Source organism: Apis laboriosa, unplaced genomic scaffold (genome assembly GCF_014066325.1).
Source record: "Apis laboriosa isolate Shangri-la unplaced genomic scaffold, ASM1406632v1 scaffold256_cov150, whole genome shotgun sequence".
NCBI classification, from domain to species: domain Eukaryota; kingdom Metazoa; phylum Arthropoda; class Insecta; order Hymenoptera; family Apidae; genus Apis; species Apis laboriosa.
The window spans coordinates 430,243-454,147 of NW_025222532.1; the positions used below are offsets into that span (position 1 = coordinate 430,243).

General features: G+C 27.9%; 1 protein-coding gene across 2 annotated transcripts in view; it reads right to left on the reverse strand.

Moving 5' to 3' along the window:
* Window positions 1-23,254, reverse strand: part of LOC122713550 — a 421,725-nt gene extending 398,471 nt beyond the window's left edge. For both annotated transcript variants that reach the window (XM_043934116.1, XM_043934114.1), the window contains exon 1: window positions 22,977-23,254. In XM_043934116.1, coding sequence (XP_043790051.1) covers window positions 22,977-23,037 — 61 coding nt within the window. In that variant the 5' untranslated portion in view covers window positions 23,038-23,254. The remainder of the gene's footprint in view (window positions 1-22,976) is intronic.
* Window positions 23,255-23,905: the final 651 nt, after the last annotated feature.

The following is a 23,905-nucleotide window of genomic DNA, read 5'->3' on the forward strand; positions in this document are numbered from 1 at the left end:
TGATTGCAAAAAATATTTGTATTTCGATATCTGTATTCTTTCAATTATGTTTCGTAATAATTAATCAAAATTAATTTTTATCATTGAAATTGAGCTGAATTAGCCAATTTCAATCTATCCTACAATTTTTCACTCGTTAATTCACTCGTTATAAAATTAAAATTATAATAGATTCGTTGAAAAATGATAATACAAGATTTAAAATGTTCCACAACGGTTGTAATTATATCTAATTACCAACAAATAAGAAGAAAGTAGAAAATATTCTTTGTGTCTGCTACAGCCGCAGAGAATCGTAAGTTTACTGAAAAAACTCGTAAGAAGGAATGATAATAAAAAAAAAAGGGAAAGAAGCGAAATTTAATTAAGAAAAAGAGATGAAAATTCTCTGCATAAGACTTCAAAAGATAACTCTACGATAATGTAAGTCTCAGAATTAAAGTATATATTAAGCGAATCTATGTCTAATTTAACACGACCATTTACCAATTGAATCTTAATTCAAAATTCGATTCGTTTTATGACAAGAAGAATCGTTCTATGAAAACGAGCACATTTGATGTCTTTCGACTTTCTTTGGATTCGAGTACAAAAAAGTAACATCTGGCGGATGAAATTTCATTCACATTCTAACCTCTAATTTACAATAATCTACTGATAGAATCCGATTCGTTCATCTGAATCTTTCGATAATTAAAAATCTAAGGAATGATTATTCGTCATTTTCGATCTTTTAATCTTGTATTTCTATAAATTTAATGTTGAATTTAGAAACTGGACAACTTTTGAAACAAAATTATTTGAAATATTAATTTGAAATATTAATTAAAATTGAAGAAAGATGGGATGGTTAAAGCAGATGATTTTTGAGAAAATATGGTATAATAAAATTTTTATTAACTGAATTAATAGATAAAGATAATGGAATTAATTTTTTAACAATTTTCTAATGGATTAGATTTATATTAGATTTTGCTAATTCTCATATTTCTCTATATTACTTTCTTCGATATTTTAAATAGTTTTAATAATTAACACATATATATTATTCAAATCTTATTCAATATCAATTTCAAATTAAATTTCATTTTTTACTATTGTAGTAGAAAAAATATCTATTCATTATCTATTATTGCAAAGAATAATAATGTAATTTTGTAATCACGTTAAATTTTCATTATTATTTTTCACTGTTAGTTTATTTTCTTTCAATGTCGAGTTAAGAATTAATGAATGAAATTTTATCTTAAGAAGTTCAGGATCTGCTGTTCTATTCGCATTAAAAATAATAATGAAAAATATTATTTCAAAGAAATTTTTTTTTTATTTTTATTTCAATTTCGAATATAAAAGTTTACGCAATTCTGGATGATTTTGTGGCTCGAACAAAAATAACGAACCGAAGAGAGGGAACTCGAGAGAAGAAAAAGCAGAAAGTCTCGAGGAAGAAAATAAAAGTTTTCTCTTAGATAAAACTTGGATAATCTGATTTGATCGCTTTGAAAAAATATTTTATAGAAAAATGTAAAAGTTTCATCAATCATTATGCGAATATAATTGTATAATAATCTTGTTGCTCGTGTTTTCAGTGAGGAATTTCGATTATAAAATTTCATATTTCTTAATCGTTTTTTCGACTGTTTTAAAACTAAACTAAAACATAGTGGGGAAACTACAACAGCTACGATCATAGTAATGGTAGATATAAAACTGCTGATGCACTGTAGCCATTAAAACACCGTTTCACCGTTATTTTCTACATGAATCTGTACAACTCTTGGCCAAAAAAATTAGGACCATTCACAATTTTTCACAACGTTTTTCACAACGTTTTTCATAACGTTTTTCATGTTCTTCGTAAAATTTAAAAGCAACTGAACTGAAATTCAATTGCAAATTTTAGCAATTATATACACGTGTATCACACGTATGCATATTATCTTATTATTTCACAGTTTTATGACCAAGCAGCTCGCCTGATATGAAAATAATTAAGATTAAGTCTGGAATTTATTTAAAACGAATTTATTAATTGATTTATAGAGAAGAAGTTTAAATATTTGGTAAAATCGTCCAAAAATGAAAGATATAATAAAATATATAAAATATGCAAAGAAAGAAAAACTTTTGATTTTAACGAAAGTTTATATAATTTATTTTTTTTTATTGTTTCGAAATTTTGCTTAGAAATTTTTTTACAATAGTATGAATATAACGTTAAAAATGAAACATTTTGAATATATTCACAATGTTTCGTTAAAATTTTTTTTTTATCTTTTTAATAAAACTTTGCAACTAGAATATTAGATAGAATATTATATAGAATATTATACATCGACTTTTTTTTATTTAAAAAAAGTCAATTCGAAGGAGGAAAAATTTTTTGAATAATGTTTGATCTTTAGTGCCCCCATCACAATATTGTAAAAAAAAAAATTGCTAAACAAAATTGCCATACAAAATTTGAAAGAATACTGAAACTTTGAAGATAAATTTCACTCTCTCAAAGAGATTTTTTATCAATAAAAAAAATGATCCATATATAATGATTCATTATACTCTACGTGTACACAAATTTTTATTTATTAAAATCTAAATTTTGTTATAAGCTAATACACGGAAATTTTTTTGACTGATTATATACATATATTAATACGAATAAAAATAGTATTTGATAAAACGTCATAAAAATTGTTGTTAAATACTAAAAATATGAAAACTGTTCTTAATTTTGTGACCAGAAGTTATTTAAAAATAAAAAAATATTTACGAATAAATGTTTTAAACTTTTAAAAAAATTATAACACAGAGGTAAAATGTTTAATAAAAATAAAAAAATTTGCACGGTTGTAAATCTCTGACAGAAGCTTGCTTTAGACGAAAAGATCCAAATAACGGAAAAACCTAAATACAGTGGACCAGTGACGAATGAAGCAAATAAACCTCTGTCTAGTTGCTTTAACAAATGGATCCATCAATCGGTTGGATATTCAACAAATTTTACAGAGCAACGATTACGTAAATATTAATTGAACGAAATAAAATAAATTATTTTTCATTCAAAATATTTATTAAGAAAAATTTTAACTTAAATTATTGAATTACTTTTCTACTATCCATCAATTAATTTTAAAATAAGTTCAACTATTATAATTTGATTGAAAATATTAATTCGTTGAATTCAGGATATTTTTATATATTCTGATTTCAAAATACATTTGATTTCAAAATATTTACAAAAATATTGTTCAATATTATGCAAATTGTTAATTCATTACATGTATATATTTATGAGATATCTTTGTCGTTCTCAGAAAAACGCAAAACAAACATGAAAAATGTGTAAAAATTTTGATCGAAACTTATTCATTATATCACGAATAATTTAATTTTACGATAAATAAAAGGAAGATAAAAAACGTGAAAAAGATAGAAATCTCACGCAATCTTCGTCTCATATTTCAAATATTAAATAACCAATATTCTTGAATAATTTTGTATTTTTAGTCTCTAGAATCGATCCTTCAAAAATATTTCACGAATATATTAATATCTTGTATATAGCATTTTTAAGATTTTGACAATTTTGGGCGTGTTTAATTTTTAGTTTAAATTTATCAATTAAAATTATCAATTAGATTTAAATTTATCAAGGTCATCTTTATTAAAATGAAGATAACTGTATACAAATTTAATATTTCATTTTAAAAAGTGTATAAACGATTCTGAACAATGGCGTTCAAACGCTTCTCGTCAATGATTTTCTAACAAACTACGAACAATAACTAAAGTTCTTCTGAAGATTAGTCGGGAGAACGATATTATTATGTCAGAGTCAAAGTTCTTCAACCCTTCAACGAAGGAAGCCGAGTTGAAATTCTCTTTCCATGCGGAGATGAAGAGATTTCGCGCAAAACTCTATGAAACCGTCTCGGTTTTTTTTTTTTTTTTTTTGCTAAGACGTCCTCTATGCGTCGCATGGACCGCCGTTTTTCATGTCGTCGGCCTCTATACTGTCTCTTCATCTACCCTGTGGCGTTACTAGATGTTGAGTACTTATCTTTTGAGCTTTGCATTTTCTTTCTTTTTTAAACGAAAACTGATTTCGAAATAGATTTAGATTTCTCGTATAATTTTATATCTATCGATTCGATGAAGAGATAAAGCAAGAATCCACACGATGTATATACTAGGAGAAACGAGTGTGGAGAGAGATTAAATTGTGAGTTATGAGAATTAGTAGAGAGATGTAATTGTAATAAATGTTTTTAATTAATTTTTACTGATATGTCAAAAATTAAAACGACAATTATAAAGAAAAATTCTTCAAAATATTCTCTCTAAAGTGACAAATATTTCAGTGTTGTGGAAATGACATCTTTTCTGTCATAATGATAAAAACACTTAATAATAAAAAATAAATGATAAAAATATAACAAAATTGTGCAACATCTTTACATAAATGTTTTATTTATATTTTTCTTTTTTATTTTATTTTATTCCAAAACAACAACGCGAACTCGATACAAACATGGCTAATGAATGGCATTACAAGTCCGATTTTTATCAACCTCATAAATATTTAAGGAAGCAGATGTTCAAGCTGATTGCGCGCGGCAAAGTACCAGAAATGGAGTTATTTTACTTCTTCACAGAATTCTCTAGTTTAACCTATAACGCTCCAATAGCTCCAATCGAGTATAAACCGCTTACACGATGGAATCATAAACAATGGATAAATCCAAAGGAATTTGGATGTTTTCGAATCGGTAAAACGATTTTAAAAATAGGAAATAGGAAACGAAAAAATAGAATCTCGAGTAAATTATTCGAGCAGAATGTTTATTTTGTTTTGATTAAAAAATCGTTTTTGTGAAATTAATTTAATGTATTCTTTTGGCAAAACAAAAAAAACTAAACTAAAAAAAAAAAGAAAAATTCGAAAATGCTAAATTAATTTTTATTTTCTAATATAGAATGTCTAATATAGAATAATTTCAAAGAAAATGAACTATCTGTGTTAACTTTTAAAATACTCATTTACAAATTAAAATTGGCATTATTCAACTTGGTACATTGCACTCAATTTATATTTGAGTCAAATCAATTATGCTTATATTATTCATTCAGGTGGAAACGAAAATTTTTTGCTTGTAATTTCTATTGCTAACTTACAATAACATAACATAACAATAACATAACAAAAGTTTCAATTCATTTAAATTCGTCTAAAAATATGATACGATATTTGAGAGGTATAATAAAAATTCGTCGCGTCTTATCGAAAAATATTGAGATATTCATTATAATACATTATAAAATGTTTTTCCGGTATTTTTAATTTTGTTATATAAAAATCAAAAAATCTGAAAATTGATACATTCATATATTTAATGAAGATAAAATTGTGATTTATTATAAAAGGATAAAAAAAACTGTTTATATTAAATTTTCTGAAAAAATATTAATCCATGATAAAGAAAACTATCAACACAAAATATTTCATTAATATTAAAACTAATCATATCCAAGGATTGTCAAATATATTTCGTTTTGGTGACAATATATATCAAAATTTTTCTTTTTAATATTCAAAAATCCATAAATATCTCTAATTAATATAGAATGGAACAGAACCAGTTTTGATACTATGACTTTGAAAGAAGCAACGTAAGTAATGAGTATAACGTAAAAATTATTTGTAAAACTTATAAATTATTTCAAGAAAAGCTTAAATTACAAATAAAGAAAAAACTTAAGAAAAAAAATACACAATTTTTCATTTGCATTGAAAATTATTATCGCAGCTTTGAACGCATGTATAAAACGTATAATATAAAATTTACAAGAATTTATGTAGCGATATCACTTTTAGATAATCGTTAGAATTAACCGAGTGTCCACGTTACTTACAGACGCGAGTGCACACGGTTTAACCGGACGAGCAGCATCCATTTATCAATGCGTGTCACTGCTTCGTAGAGGAAAATGCCCTTTCGAGCCTTAAACGCGCGCGCCTCTTAATCAAGATCCAACACGCGGACAGGATTTCGATGGAATTTTCGTTAACGACAAATGATTAAGTAATGCGCACGTTTTCCTTCTTTTCCCTTCTTTCCCTCCCTCTTTCTCGACCCCTCGACCTTTGACCGTGCCTTCCCGACACTTTGAATAACGATGCAAGTAAATCGATCGAGAGAAGCTATTCTCCTGCAACGCTCTATTAATTTCAGTTGAGTTTCTTCGTACGGTCCTCCCCCCTCCTCTAATGCTACTAGGTTGATTAATTATCTGTCTGATAGCTTCATTTCGCGCGATAACGTGTATCTGACTGAAGGATGAGGGGTGGGGAGTGTAGTACAGTGACAGATTGTGAGATTCGGCCAACTTTTTTTTTTTTTTTCTTTTTTGAAAACGTTAAACGAGTCAACGGTTTCGACGAAAGGGTTGAATTTATCTGTGTTAAATAATTCTGCGAGTTATTACATTTACTGCATGATCTTGAATAATACGATACGTTAAATGATTTTTATTAGAAATAATTAAAATTAACGGTATAAAATTATATATATATAAAGTGTTGATAACGTAGTTTTGAAGAATTCTATATATTTTAAAAGGCTAAAATAAATAGTCGATGTACAAAAATGTTATAGTTGAGGTTTGTTTTATCAAGTTTATATTTATTTTATTATATTTACATTTAATCGAAAAATGTTTGAAATGAAATTTGTCGTATGCTAAAGAAGTTGATCCGATAAATATAGTTTTCCAATATCTTTTATTTCTTATGATATTCTTAAGATCATTTTGAAAAACGAATTCAATGATATTCTATTGAATTTTGAAACGAAAAGAAAATATGAATATGAATAATAAATAAATGTGAATGTGGAAATCGCATTTTACAGTGATATATGATCTTTTTATTATTAGCGAACGTAGAAAATAATTGTTTCCATCGATTTAACAATTTGGAAGCAATTCGTTTTAAAAATTTCTCTAGAAATTGAAAAATTATTCGCTACTATAAAAAATTACATTTTGTTTTTGTTTCAAGATCAACTGAAAGTCATCGTAATATAGATCGCTAGATTTGTTTTTTCAATGGCTACACTATAATAATGAAAAAAAAGAAATATTAAAAAGTCAAATTATATTCATAATACAATAATACAATAATACAAAATTTAACACAATAATACAAAATTTCGTTTGAAACATTTTTCGATAAAGACGAATAAATGACGAATTATTTCATATTTCTTATTGGCTCGTTTTACATTTTATCAGATGTAACATTTCCAAACAAAAATCACAAATCAGGGACAGGAATGACACAGATGTGTGATACAGTGACACGCAGTTTCATGATGCGACCATGTAATTAAAATTCCTACTCCCCCTATTTAAAGTGATCATCTCTAATAAGAGCGGGTAACGCGCGGGAAACCTCAGTTGCGACATGAATCAACGCGTATACGTTCTCCGTTCACTGGTGGAATTATATTGTAAAGAGGAATATCGTCGCACAAGCGATCGTTTGCAACATCGTGTAATCTAATTACACGTTGCCGCAATTACTGTAATAGTCGACGAGTGAGCAACATTTGTCGATTACAATCCATTATCGGTAATAATTATCATGGTGTTTCGGTCGATTTAAATTCGATTAATATTGAAAATATATATATATATAATACATCACAGAGTTGAAGGAAAAGAATCCGAGATTTTAAGGGTTTATATTATTCGAAAAATATTCTATCATATATTGTATATCATATATTCTATCATATATATATTGTAAGATTGTCAATATAATTAATTATTATTAATATTATTGATTATAATATTATTGATGTATAATTAAAAATGCAAATTTTTATCGAATATGAAAAATGTTATTCCTATTATTTATTAATATTAATTCACATCTGCTCATTATTTAAACGTTATAAAAATATGCATTATATGTTGAAAAAATTCATTGACAACATCGAACGAACAGCTCTAGAAATTTCTTTTTTTTTTTTAACATTTTGTATATTATATGTTACATGTTATATAGCAAAAATTGTGATGATATCATACGAGTAATTTTATTTCGATTGTTTATCAACTGCTTTTTTTATTTTGTTTCGTTCTAACATAATTTTACCAAATAAAATTTAGTTACTTCGAGTTATTGCAATTCGAGCGAACAGCTGAAATTTCATCAAGTTTTTATCATTTTATTATATTGTATGACTTGGAAACCTTCGATATTATAGATTTCCATAATTGAATTTGGAATACTTTTAAACCTGCTTAAATTTTCTTCCATTATTTTTATTTTCATTTCATCGTTTCCATTACTCTATGCATTTGAATTAAACGATATTTCACTCTCTCTCTTTATATGTACCACAATGATATGTCAATCAAAACGAAACCGTGTAAAATATTAAACGAATAAAAAAAAAAAGAAAAAAAACGGAAAAAAATTTGAGCAAATTTCACTTTTTTATTGTCGAATATTATAAAAATTTTAGATCTGAATAGGTGAAAATGATTCGTTCGAAGCATAATTTCTGTTCCAGAGAGTTTCAACTCGAAATAACTATCGCACGGATTTTTGTTGCTCGTTGCTTTTAAATTGGTGGGTCGAACGATAAAAACAAGGAGAACAGGGTTAATTAGGCGCATCGTTGCGAATTAGGGAGTAAGGTAAAGAGGGCCATTTTTGACCCAGTCTCCTTCGGCAGAAAGAAACCGTAACTCTTTTATACCACGATGTTAATTAAACGAGACCTGGCGACAAGTAAACGCGATAAAATAAAGAATGAGTTTCGTGGTTCCAGTAATTAATTTTGCTATGGGCGGTAATTAAATTAGCCTCGGTCTTTGAGTGGTTGAGAGAGGGAAAGAAAGAGAGAGAAAAAAAAAGAATTAAAAAGAGTAAATAATTTTTAAGAATTGTATCTTTCAGAATTTTTTCGTAATTTTTCCAAGTTTCGAATCAAATTGAAAAATTGTTTCGAGAGAAACGTGTTTAAAGTAAGTGTTGTTTTACGAAAATTTATACGGCTATTCTATATATTATCCTTTCCCCCTTATAAAATCGTTTCATACGAAGATCTATAAATTTTTTTGAAACTGCACGAAAGAAACTCCTTCGTTAAAAACGCTTTCTGCTATAAATATCATCATACGCTTCAATTTTGGAAAAATCACGAATTTTAACTTCGCACGAGTTTTAAAAATAAACTCGGTAGTCAACAATTTTGGAAAGATCGCAAATTTTAACTTTGCACGAGTTTAAAAAAAAAAGAAGTAAAGTCGATAGTCAACAACTTTTGGAAAGTTTTTAAAAAAAGAAAAATAAACTCTTCCCTATATATACCGAAAATAAAATAATTTCTCAAAATTTACACGCATCGCGCGATCCCTTTGAGCGAACAATCCTAATTCCGAACGACGCCCTCCACAATCATTCTTTGCAATTTCCGTGATAATGATAATTGCATCAGGCGGCGAACAAAATAGACGGCGGTAGAGCGAGAGGCTTCGTTAGCGAACCGCGCCCTTTCACATGGAAATAACAAAACTAATAAACTTGGGAAGGACAAAGTGGAAGCCACGTTACAAGCCAGATTTACAGGAAGGTGTATACCCAGGAAACGGAGGAATCGCGCACTCGCTCCCAGGATGACAGGATTAACGCCTGGCTCGGTGTCTTCCGGGTTAAGACGAGTGCAACGTACAAACGCGATGCAATCTATCTACGAACCAACCAGTGTTTCACTTTTTTTGTCCAAATAACGAGATGAGTACGAGCTCCAGGAGCAACGAGAATCCAGCGGAAGAGAACCAAGCGAGGCAATGAAATTTTTATTTCATCGTAGATCGTGGTTGTTGTGGGTTTATTATCGTAGGATTATAAATCGATTATGGATAGATTAGTACGAAAAAATTAAAACGGGTTCCTCGAAAATTCGAGAAAATGAAAAAAAGTTGTTAATTCTCGATTGGATATGAATTATCCGCGAGTAGTTGTTCTAGATAAAAATAAAATTTTTTTGTCCATGAAAATCGCGATCGAACATAGTTGAGAAAAATTTTCAAATTTTCGATTTCGTTCACTCGAAAATGAAGCATTGAATGAAAAAATTTTATCACTTTCTAACGTTTATTTTTTCATATAGCACAACCCGTACAAAAAGTCAAATCGTTTCAAACTAAGTCATCGATTTTAATTTTTCAAATCACAATATTTGTCTTCAATATACAAATAAAGAAAAATTGATTTTAATGATATCTCTAAAAAAAAAAAAAACTACTTCGTTGAGTAATCTTTTGCATAGTAATACAAGTCATGCTTATATATCGCTTCCATCGCCATACTTGATAGATATGAATATCGTATGTACAAACTCAACTCATCGAAAGGTTATTCGTCGATATTATGCTGCTGTGTGAAAAGGGATTTTGAGTTTGAATAAGCAACCGTAGCGTAAATTAGAGGTCTCCAAAGGAGTCTTGGAGAGCGATGATATCGATACCCGGATTTGTCGAAAATATTAATAACTAGTCGAGATTTAGAGGAGATTTTCCATCGGAAATATACATTTTTCAAAATGTGCGATCATCAGCAATGTTTCGATTTTAGATTTTGAAATTCTCAAGGAATTCGCCTCTTGGAATAAAATTAATATGATCTGATTCGATCAGTCATTCTCGATCTAATTTTATTCCATAACATCCAATGTTTTTTAATAATTTTTGGAAAAATTTGTTCAACATTAATTATTATTAACAGACATGCAAACTGTGAAATTAGATTTCGTATAGATTCTGTTATTTATAATGTATATATATATAGGTGTATATATTATTCATCTTTGGAGAGATATGCAAAAATATCCATTGAAGTTACAAATAATTCAAGTTCGATGAAAGATGAAATGAGACGAGAACAACGCGATGTAACAAAGACGCCCAACGCAAACTTTAAACATTTATAATACAACGAATAAACTTCAATTGAAAATTTATACATTGGTATACACCAATTCGTATCATTTCGATTCTCCAAAGATATATGCGCGTACGTGGAAATCGCTACATACTAGAAAACTGCTTCATAATCGATTCATTAGCCGTTGTATACGTCGCGAAGAAATTATCAGACCGAGTATTATTTCGGTAAATATTTGCTTTCAGGGGGAATTAAAACCTTACGCACGAGCGCCATCTGTAGAAAAGATCTAAAACCAAACTCAACTACGCTGCTACGCTCCTGTAACTCAAGGATAGATCGAGTTAGGTTAGATTAAATTTTTTGCAGCAGATTGACTCTTCTTCCTCTCGCTCTTCGTATCGAAGTTTTAAACTCTCCCAAAGTCAATATTTACGTGAGCTTCTCAAATCCACGTGGATATACCTTTTCGATAAATTCGCAAAAACTTTCGCCTGTATTTTGCCTGTATTTCAACTATATACTGGGTATCTCGATCACATTACACAAATACATTTTAAATGGCCTCTTTTCCAGATTTCCAAGAGTTCAAGGTCGCCTTGATTTTTTTTACATACAAATAAATCTATTGATTCATAGATATGTCTTAATAATTAATGAGATAAATTAATAAAATAATTTTTAATGTATTTTTATTATTTCTGAAAAAGTAAAATAGATCTCTCAATACAACGATGTAATTTATTTCTTAATGAAGAAATATTTTTTATTATTTGTAAAAAATAACTCTTTTTTTTTACGTGTTGTTAAAGTACATTTTATCTTTTAAAATTCTCAAAAAGAGAAAATTACTTATTGCGGAGTAAGATTAGTTAAAAACACGAAAATAATTGGGAAATAGTCTCTGCAATGTCTCGATCCTTTTGCATAATATACAAAACAATCGTTACGTTGAAACTAACATTGATAAATTTAATTGAGAAATGATTGAAAAAAATATTTATCGCATGTAATTAACAAAAAAAAAAATGAAAGCTTCTAGACAACATGAAATAATTTATTCGATACATCCAATATATAGTCCTCCTATTGATTTGCATTGTTCTCGTTTCACAAAAAAAAATTTCTCATCTCGTTGAAACAGCTAATTCTACATTCCAAGGAAATGCTCGATCTATCTTCTATTAATGGACGTGTTGATTACGCGTTTACGCACACCTAGTAAAACAATGGAGACACGTACTTCAAAAGCGACTATGGTGACTCGAACGTAACAACTTTGTTGGGTTCCAAGTTCCCGTTAGTAAACTACTAGCCTTCCTCTCCTCCTCCCCAATCATGCATCTTCATTACAACGTTTAATTGTTGTGATACCACGCGATAATAATATATGGGACAACGCCTCGAAACTATAATTTGAATACGATTCGTGCATTATTGAGATTACCAAATTTTTATATTTTTCTTTGCGTATATGTGATGAAAAATCACATAAGAAAAGAAAATTACATAAGAGAATTGAAAAAGCACTTTTTACGGAAAAAACTTAACCTAAAATCTAACAAATACAAATATGCAGTTTCATTCTTATAACATTTTTCTTTTTGTGTCTAATATCCAAAATTTAGCAAAATTGAAAATGTTGAAGCTCACTTTTAATAATAATTTTTTAAATTCGTTCACGAATCGATTTTATTTATACTTATATCTATAATCTTTTACAAGGATTCTTTTTCGATGTAATGTAAATAGCAAATAAGTTCGTAAAAACTATTTATATCAAAGTTCCTTTGATATCGATCTTTTCCAATTACAAGAAAATCGACAAATTCGTCAAATTTATAAATTCTTTCCAAGGATATTCAATTATGATAATGCAAAGAAGAGAGACTGAAACTGCATCATGCAACTAAATTGAATCGACAAAAGAAATAAAATGAAATATATATATATATATATAGACTGTTTCTTACTTTAAAAATAGAAAGTTTATTTTTAAAGTTTTACTTTAAAAATTAAAAATAAAAAATTTTCATGATATAAAATTATAACGAAAATGGTGTTAACAATATTTTAAATTCTAACAAATAATACTAGAAAAAGGAATTTAGAACTTACTCAAGTGTATCGAAAAATTGTATGGCTTGACAGTTAAAAAAGTATCTTTTGATTTTTCAATAAAAATCGTTCCTTATCTATTATCTCGATTAATGTTGTATTATTTCCCTGATAGTCTCCAAAAATTCCTTTATTGGAACAGTACCCCTAATTATCTCGGTTAATGGGGGTTGCAGTACAGTACTAAAATTTAATATCCTTCAAATTAAATACGCAGAATGGAATAAGAAAAAACCGGAAACGGAGATAATATCCGTGATTCCAAGGTATATCGCGACGAATTAAACCGATTATTAAAGGCGGCAGCATGCCCGAAGAATGTAAAACCTATTTTTGTACCATTGCCAAGTTGTGTCTCTTAAAAAGGCAATCACGATCCCATCGAACATTACATTCTATTAAAGTAAGACTACCTCACCTCGCTCTACCGCTGTCCTTTCTTTATAGAAACGCGAATTTTCAACCGCCCTCGACAATCCCTTACGACCTGAATTTCTTCTTTAGAAACGTTCACATGTACTCTCGGTCTCCAAATTATGCCAACTCTCTGTTTCTCGGCTCGTGTCTATTCAAAGAGCTTTCTTTCTACGTTTAAAAAAATTTCTCTGTAAGAAATAATAATATTAAAATAAAATTTAAATATCGATAACAAGAAAAACACGTAGAAATTTTATCTTATATGTAGATATTTATATATTATATTTATTTTAATATTTATCAATAATATTATATTTCAAAAATTTTTTTATTTAATTTTAAATAAGATTATGCGCAATTTTATTACAACTTAAAACGGTATATTCTAGTTTATTCACATTGTTAATAATACCTACAATTAACAACAGCCAAAAAATAAAAATTGATGAAGAAAAAATTTTACCTATACAATATTGTTAGGAAGAATATCATGTGAACCATTTTCAAATGGATAAATGAGTAGTTAAGAGAACTTTATTATTTTCGATGTTGTCATTGTTAATTTTAATTTTGTTTTTTCAAATTCAGAATAATTTTAATTTTAAAAAAACTAAAACTGCATATGCATCCGTATCTCCAAATATAGCAAGAGATTAGATCGTTATTTTAAATATTGAAATAAAATTTTTAATTGTATATATGATTTTTTTTGTTTTTTTATTCGTCGTAAAAGTATAGTTAAATAAGTTTATTAATTACAGAGTTATAAACTTCCAACTAAACTTCCTGTTTTTTATAGGTTTCTCCTCAACGATTTCAAAGAGAATAAAAGTTCAATTTAATTTCGCTCGAAAATAACTTGGAAATAAGATTTCTTTCGAATAACGCCTGTCTTTGGAACGCATTAGTTACGCTCCAAATATTTAACGATGACAAAAAGATGTTTTTGCAATATTTTTGCAACGGAAGAAGAAACAACACATATTACACGTAGCCTCTAAATTAAAAAAGTTAATTAAAATGTTCCAAGGTCATCGCGTTCTTACACCCCTTTTGTTTCCCAATTGTATTCACCGGACAAGGACCGTCCAATTGGCGCGACCTTAATCTAGTTTCCTCGAGATTTTCGAGCAATTTCATTCCCTTTGTAATCGCCGTAAAGACGTTACCAGTCGTACAAATTGAATAACTGATAAGAATTATTTTAATTTTAATTATTATTTTATAATTTTACGATAGATGAAATTATTTTTTCATATAATTACGGTATAATATTTTATGTACATAAACATTTTCATGGAAAATTTAAATCTATCGAATGAATATATGTTCGATCTCGATATTTGAATAATTCATTATTGGACCACCGTTTATTTATAACAAATTACTAAATTACTAGTATAACAATTAAACAATCAAATAAATAATCCAATTAATGGACTGCTTATGTTTTCTAAAAGACAAAAAAAAATGAATCCCAACGGACGTGCATTCAAGCTAGAAGTCAATTACCTAATTGGATACGAAGGAAGAAGAATACTTGATCCATTAACTTAAGAATACTCGATCCATTAACTTTATGAGGATTCTCAATTGACAATATTTAAACTTTTATACGATGTATTTCTTATCGATTCGATGCTCGACCGGTAACAACAATGACCTTGCTTCTATTTTTAACTCTTCTTCGTATCTAGATATCCAGATAATATCGCACAGTTTTAAATCATTTCTAATAATATAATACCTTTTTTTTAGAATACTTTTTTCGTATTATTTTTTGTGTATGTGAGTATTCAAATAAAATATTCTTAAAAATTTCGTTCATCGATATAACGAGAAAACTTTCACAGATCGAAGTTGCATAAAAATATGAACGTAAAAACTCTGTCGTGGTAAAATTTTTTTGACGACATTCCTTATATTCTATCTTTCGTACTTTGATAAATAAATAAATAATATAAAAATTGCATTATTTCGTTGTTTTTCAAGAATTAAAAATATATATAAATAAGAAAAATAAATAAAAAAAAATCTTATATCAATGAATGATATTATTTGCATAAACTAAAAATTTCAATGTGAATTATTTAATTTAATTCATCTAATTCTGACTTTAACAAAAGTATAAAGCATGAGTAAAATTATACATAACATACAAAAATTTCAGCATTTTTTCGTATATTGCGTGCATTGCATGCATACTTTCCTAGGAATTTTTTTTATAAAAAAGTGATGAAACGTTAAAAATTAAATTTTTTATAAAAAGTTTTTCTTCATCTCGCGCTATTACAAAGTTATATCTATTTAAAAATAGAAAAAAAATTTCGTGAATATGTAGAAAATAAATGCATTATATTTTATCTTTTCAATAATTAAATATCTTTTTCCTTCTTAAATATATAACATCGTAATAACACGAGTCAAAAAAAGAATCGCATTCAAAATACAAAAAAAATGACATCTCCTTGAAAAAATTCATTTTCATCAAACCTTCGTTAAAAATTTATCGAACCAACACGATATTTCTTATAACGTCAAGATCAATTTCTCGACTCACTGTATTCGTACCAATGATATCGTTGCAAGCGTGTTTTGCAAGCAGGCGATTCGGTTGCTTATTGCTGATTGCCGCTTATTGTCTCGATGCGAAGCTTACTTCGAAGCAGCAATATTCCGTGATTGGTTTCGACCGATTCTCAAACACGAGCGAAAAGAAATTTTATTTCGAACTTGGAATAAGCCGTGGGGACAGTTTTTCACGTGAGAAAGGGAATGGAGTGGACGGTAGAAAAGAGAGGAAAAGATAGATAAGAGAAATGAGACACGCGAAATGGCTGGAAAGATAAGAAACGTTCGTGGAATCTCTGGTTGACTATTTTTTGGCAATAAAAATATTGATCGAGCGTAAAAGTGAAATTATTAAATTTTTTAATCGAATGTCTAATCACTGGATCTATATGTAAAATATTATATGATAAATACGATTAACAAGTTTTCTGTCTAAATTGTTTTCGAGTATAAATATTTGATAATTCATTCACAATTTTACTTTGCGAGAGTTGATTTGATTATTTAATGGAGTAGATATCAAAAACGTAAAATTGAAACGTCGAAGCGTTTTTGATTAAAATTTGTTCTCAAATACATTATAAATAATTATTTTTCGAAGCAGCGTTCTTCTTTTTATTCACGTTTCATTTCTACAGTATCAAATGATATCAATATGAAACATTATGTACTTGAATCTAATTAATTAATGGAAAATGGTAATGGTAAATTAGAACCTTTAATAAAATCAATTAGAGCGATATCTATATAATTTTACAATGGAATATATTTATACCAGAAAGAAAAAATGAGATTAAAAGTGAGATTAAAAATAGATTTCAAACGTATTTAGTCTTTTATAACAATTTGAGCATTTTTATGAAATCAAAAAGTCCTCGTATGTGATTTTAAGATATTTATATTTTTAAGATTTTATATTTATTATAATAAAAATTTCTACTAATTTTTTTTTAATTTCTTAGATATAATATATTTACATTATATTTACATTGTATTTATAATCAATATATGTGTACATTTCCAAATAAAAATAAAGTTGTTTTCTAGCTAATAATTTTCTTTTCATCCAAAGTTCTTAAATAGAAAAAAGAATAGAATAAAAAGAAAAATATAAGGATTAGATTAAAATAAATTAGAAATATTTCTATGTTAAATAATAATTGCAAAGACTATTAATAATTATTTTCTTAGATATTTGTCTATCAATATTATAAAATCCCAATGTATACGGTATACATGTTGAATGAGAAAATAAAAAAAAAGAAGCTTCCCTATCTTTATCGGTGTGAGTACTTTTTCTTATAGTTAATTAGTTTTCTTGTTAGTTTCGAATCTTTGTCGTTGTAAGTAATATTTCTGGAGAAAAAGAAAGAAAAGTTAATCTTCAATTAACCAAGATTCATGTAGTCGGCGGCATTTCTTGGACCTTCTATTCGCAGTGCGGATAAGCGAAAGTTTTACGATTGCACCAGATATCACAGAAAAATCCTCGGCATGGTATTAAACTGTTTTTTCGCCATATTTTCCTATAATCGCATCAGTACTTGCAACCGTAGACTAAAATGTTTAAAATTTCGTAAAATGAAATATCGTAATGATTCTTTTTTTTTTTGGTCATTTGGTATTATTAAATGATATTGTTAAAATGTGTTAGAGATATCAAATAAATTTCTTTCGTTTTGCACACGTACGTTTTGTTTTTTGATCAGTGGTAATTAACTAAATTATTACAGCCCCTGGCTGTAAATTTTTCAAAATTTTCCCTGTCTTTAGTAAAATTTAAATATAATCCAAGTGAAATTTAATTGTAAATTTTATTAATCATTAATATATTAAATACATAATAAATAATAATTTTTATATTACGATACAATTTTCATTTACGATAATATTTTATTATTTTTTAATATATTTCTGTGGTCAAACAATTTTTCCAATATAAATCCAATTGAGAATGTTTGTAGTTTATTTAAAATTCTTGTAAACAATTGTACGCTACTACATTAGCTAATTAAAAAAAAAAATTGAATCTTTCGCAAAAAACATTCATGCATACGAAGCATGCTGAAAAGAATCAAAGTAAAATGAAGAAACACAAATTATTAATGTATATATATACGCGCGCGCGTATGTATGTGTGTGTGTGTATTTTAATGGAAATTAAGAATTTTATTGAAACCACGAAAAATGTTGAAAATTGTGAGTCTTAATTTTTTGATCAGCTGTATGTTTTGTATTGATCGTAAAAAATGTTTAATTCTTATGCGATACATTTGATCAAAAATTGCAAAATTAGATTATTCTATGCAAAATCGATTTTTTCGACTTTAACATCAGGAATTTTCTTCAAACTCGGATATGTAGATCATATGAAATTACAAATTTTAAGTCTTTTTTAAACTCACTTACTAGACATTACATAGTACCAATTATAAGGTTTAAATCATTATTTTGCTGATTCCAAATTTACTCAACAAATATGAAGTTTTGAATTATGCAATTTATGCAGATTTTCACTAGATCGGCCTGGATTTATGATTTAATCTTTTTTGAATAAGATGTTTTTTTTTTTTATATAATTTTATTTTAAAGAAATTTGCAGAAAAAGAATTTATTTAGAAAAATAATAATTGTATTTGGATTAGTTGGATTTAACAAATAATTTAAATTAAAAATCCATAAGATAATATAGATTTCCTGAATGTAAATGAAAATTGCAAAATACAAATTTTTTTATTTTTTAAACAAATTTAAAAAATTAGAATTGCTCGCAAATTTTATTATTAATTAATTTATCACATTTGAAATACAAAATATTTTAACCAAAATATCGATAATATTCCAAAATAAGATAGTATTTTAATTAAATAATATTTAATTAAATAATATATAAATCGTTGTTATAAATTTAGTTACGTGATAAACATGGCAATGATCGAAGCATCTATTTACTTTTTTACCTCGACTCAAACTCAAGATTCGATATTTCGTGAATCATTTGTATTAAAAGTCAATGAACGAATTCATTTAAATGATAAATAGAAAGAAAAAGATAGATATAAAGGATATGAAACAATCTTATATTGTAACACTACTTTTTCAGAGAGTTCACGGTTCCATTTCGTTACTGAGACCGATTACATTGAATAAAACATAGCACGAAAAATAACATATCAGAAAATTTATATTTCAAGACGAAGGGATAAGAAGAGCTTTGTCCAAAAATTTAGGTCATCGTGTTAAATTCTATTTCGTTTTAATGAAACTCAGAATATTTTCTTTTTGAATTTGCAAATCTCATTTGGATGTTTAATAATGATACTTCTATTAAATATTGAATAATATTGGAGAATTTAATGCACTTTAAACATAACAGATTGTATTTGTTTTTTTAAACATTCTGTAATGACCGTACCGGTATTTTTAACATCTCGTTCAGATAAAGGGACATAATGATGAAGCAACGTACACATAAAAATTCATTGAAATATTAAACGAATATCTCAGTGTTAGCTAATCTCGAAAGAAACAGAAATTTTTGCATGAAAGTTAGTATCTTTTCTTTCTATCTTTGGAATAATTTTTTATATTTTGGAATTTTGAAATTATTTTTAATTCCCTAAAAAGAACTTCAATTAAAAATCTATAGAATATAAAAATAGAGATATCTCATAAATCGCAACAACAATCTCATTCAGAAACATGGTTATTGTTAGATGTGGACACATTGCTGCAGACAGTGTACATATATTGTCCGTGAACAGTTGGATGATGACACTAGATATGCATGTAAACTGTTTATAGTTAATGTCTCTTACTCTAGACGAAGTAAAATTTATTTTATGATATCTATTTTACATTAAAGATGTAATATTTTTTATATTATCAACCCCTATCATAATTGAACTAAAGAGTTATCGGTAGATAATTCTTTTAAAAACAAATTAGATATATTATAATGGTAATTCGTATTGGTACTATATGTTTAACATCTCTACATTACAAATAACATAATAATATGTAATATAATAATAACATAATAATAACATAATAATAATTTCATGTAATTTGTAAAAATCATAAAATTTATTATTAGTAAATTATTATGGATCCTGTGAAACAAATTTTATAGAACAAATATTAGAAATTAATTCATAACGATCTATTGTATTTAAATTGTATTATTAATTTATTTTAAATCATCGATTTAATTATTTTCATAAATTTTCTGTAAAATATGTATATGTTTATGATATAAGTGTTTAGGAAGAAAGCATGTTCCACGACAATATTTACATGCACAAACTAACCAGATATCATCAAAGATCAACACACAGTATATAAAGAGAATAAAGAAACAATGATCCCTATGCGTTTTTAAACAAAAAATAATTTGAAAATAAAAAATGCAGGCAATTACCATCGATTCTTAAAAATTTCATAGAGAATTGTATAGAATATGAAAATACGTGTATACATTACAATTATCTTGCAATTTAAATATGCTATTTAAGACTATAGTTTATCGAAAGAATCAAATAAATAAATTCTTAAGATTTTAAAGACATGTTTCGTTGTTCAAATGATTTATGGATTTGTCTCATAAACATTTTGAAGTAATTTTTAATCCTCTTGAAAAAATGGAACGCTCCAAAACGAAATATGCTAATTTAAGCATATTTATATCAAATACTTAAAAGCGTTATTCGCAACAAAATAAACATCTATAGATATTATTTGCAAAAAGTTAAATTCAGATTAATTTAATTTTGACGAATAAATAACTTTAATCGTATAATTTTACAATGTAACTTTCCTCAATTTATTCAGATAATCAATATTTTTTATTTCTATATTTTTATCACATATTCCTAAACATATGAATTAACCGTATCATTGTACTGTATGCTAATAACCTATTCATATTACGATAAGTAAATCATTTACCGAATCAATTGCTGTCTTTTGTAATATCACACATATATTTTATATATAAACACGTATATTTTATATATATCAAATCATCAATTCATTTATTTTTGATATTCGGTTCTATCGGCGATCGAAACGATCACCGAATTATTATGTGAATAAATTGTAAAATAAAATTATGCAGATATCCCAACAGCATATTTATATTAATGGTCTTTATTCTTTTATACATATATGAGAAAAAATCGTGCAAAATACAAAAAAAAAATAGATAGAATTATTAATTATGAATTATTTCGTGTTACAAATAATTTACAAGTAAATCCAAAAAAGTTAAATGATTTTTAGTGGAAAGTGATTTTTATGGAATCATGTGAATACTATTTTAGATGAAATAATCGAATCTGAACTATAAAATGTATCCACCATATCCGCGATCTAAAGAGGATAGTTCCGTTTCAAAGTCGAATCCTCAAATTATCGTGTCGAGTAGCAAATAGTGTATATAAATGAAAAATTCTGCAATTCAAATATATAAAAAAAAAGTAATTCTAAGAAAAAAAATTCACACACTTTACAGTTTTTCAATTACATAAAATTAAACTAATATGCAGAAGGGAAAAAGAGAAAGAATAATTAAAGTTAGCAAAAATCTAACTTTCTCATAAAATCGAGTGATTTCATAATTATTTCAAAACTGCCTCCATTTGTTCAAAAAAATAAGTTAGCATTATGAAAATAATCATGCTTAGTTCTTCGCTGACAAAAACAATAGAAATTTACAAATCTTGATGAGTTGTCTTCGATATTCTTGATCATGAAGAAAGCATAGAAAACGAAGTGTATAATTATAGTGAAGAATTTTATGTTTCTACGCGCGGTTTCTACGTCGATATCTCTTTAATTATATCACGTTGCAGTTTAACGTGAAAGGATTAATGAACTCATTACGGCCGCTTCTTCTTTTGAATAGAAAATCAATTTCAAAGTTATTCTATTAACATATGCCGATAGGGTGTTCCCTTACCACCGAAGAAAGAAAAAATTTTTTTCATTTTTACGCGATCGCAAGATAAAGGATAAAAGTAGAAAGAATGTAAAAATTAATTTAGCAATCGACACATTTCATTAGTTTGTTCGAATAAAATATTCGAACGCGAAATAAAATTCCAAACGAGAAACAAAAGTAAAATAAAAAAAAAACGTGTTTTTCTATTTTCAAAATTTATCAAATCTAATTATTCCAATAAAATTAGAGCGCGAAAGTTAATAACATCTATGAATATCCAATACGAAAAACGAATTAAAAGAGATATCACACATAACATACATAACGAACAAATCAGTTTCGTGAAATATGGAAAAAATAAAAATTTCAAAAAGCGAAGAAGCGAGGATTGTGTTATCGAAGAATTTTTCCTCTATGCGTTCCATTGCGAAGCGTTTCGTAAATGCGTGACCAATACTCCTCGAAAGATTTAAACTCGTTTATAACGAACACGCAACTTATTTGAAGACCATCAATTGTCATGAAAAATGGATACGTTAGATGGATAAGGTTAGAAATGAAAAAATTGCTTCGTATAACATTGTAGACTTGACGATAACGCACGTGGTCACACATCATATGACATCATATTTACACAATTATAAACATTAAAAAAATAAATAATATTAAACATGTATGGTATAAACAGAAATAATTTCTTATCATGTAATCCCAGTGGTCACCTACAATCGCTTTACTTAAATATTGGACATGAGATACACGAATAATAATCTAACGCTCCTTGGATATCGACGCAATAAAGTACCGATGTTAAATCGATAGGTCAAAATCGAAACTGTTTAATGTTTTGTCTTGTAAAAAGCTATCACGAATGACTCGCGACAATACAATTTTTTTAAGGACATATTAATAATATGGCACACGTGTCCACCGATTGTGCTTGACAAATAAAAACGAATTTGCACTAACCTTGAACGTATCCCAGTAGAAAAAGGGTGCAGAGAATCCAGTTTCGTATCATCGTATTCATGATCCGCTGGCATTTGACACTTTACTCACAGTAGAGTGCACTTCTTAGTCACTAACTGATCTTCATTCGTATCACGACCACATTCACACACTGTGTCGTTGGCACACGGTAATCCACGACTACGTTCACCACGTCGTTACCTCTGGAAAATGGGAAATCGATCGTGATCTCGAATATATCGAGAGGAAGAATCGCAACGTGCGTTAAAACTGGTACGACGCCAGACGACGCACCGTTACCGACCTTCCTCGACGATCAACGAAAGCAAACTGAACCACTGTTCGCTATCCAAGTTCGTATCCACCGGATTCCCTCTCTTCGTCCCGCGTCCGCTCCTAGCGCCACCATACCTGCACTCTATATACCCGAGCCCTCCCCACCATCACCGCGAATCCTGCCCGACACTCTCACCCTCTCTTGGTCGTCTCTCACCCGAAACCCCACTTGACGCTTCCGACAACCCGTTTGCATCGTCTTCCTCGCTCATTTTTCCCTTCAACCCTCTTTTTAACCAACCTTATCGAACCCCGCCAATGTCATAGTCCCTTTTCTTTGCCCTCCCCTTATTCTTAGGCGTCAATTTATCGTGTTTTTTAGATTATCGCGCCATACGAATCATCTCTCTTTCTTTCTCTCTTTCTCTTTCTTTCTAGATGGAGCTCATGCCAATTATCTTCGAACCGCAAAAGGGCTATCTTCCATTGCCTCGAACTAGATTATACACGAGAAACGATTGTTTGTATCGCTATTTTGGCCGATAAGAACCGGCTTTGGGTTGTGCGCAATTTGATAGTGATTCTCCTGTAATTCTCCCGTTTTACGAAATTAGAAGGAATGATACTTTACAGTGTGATTATTAAGAGAATTG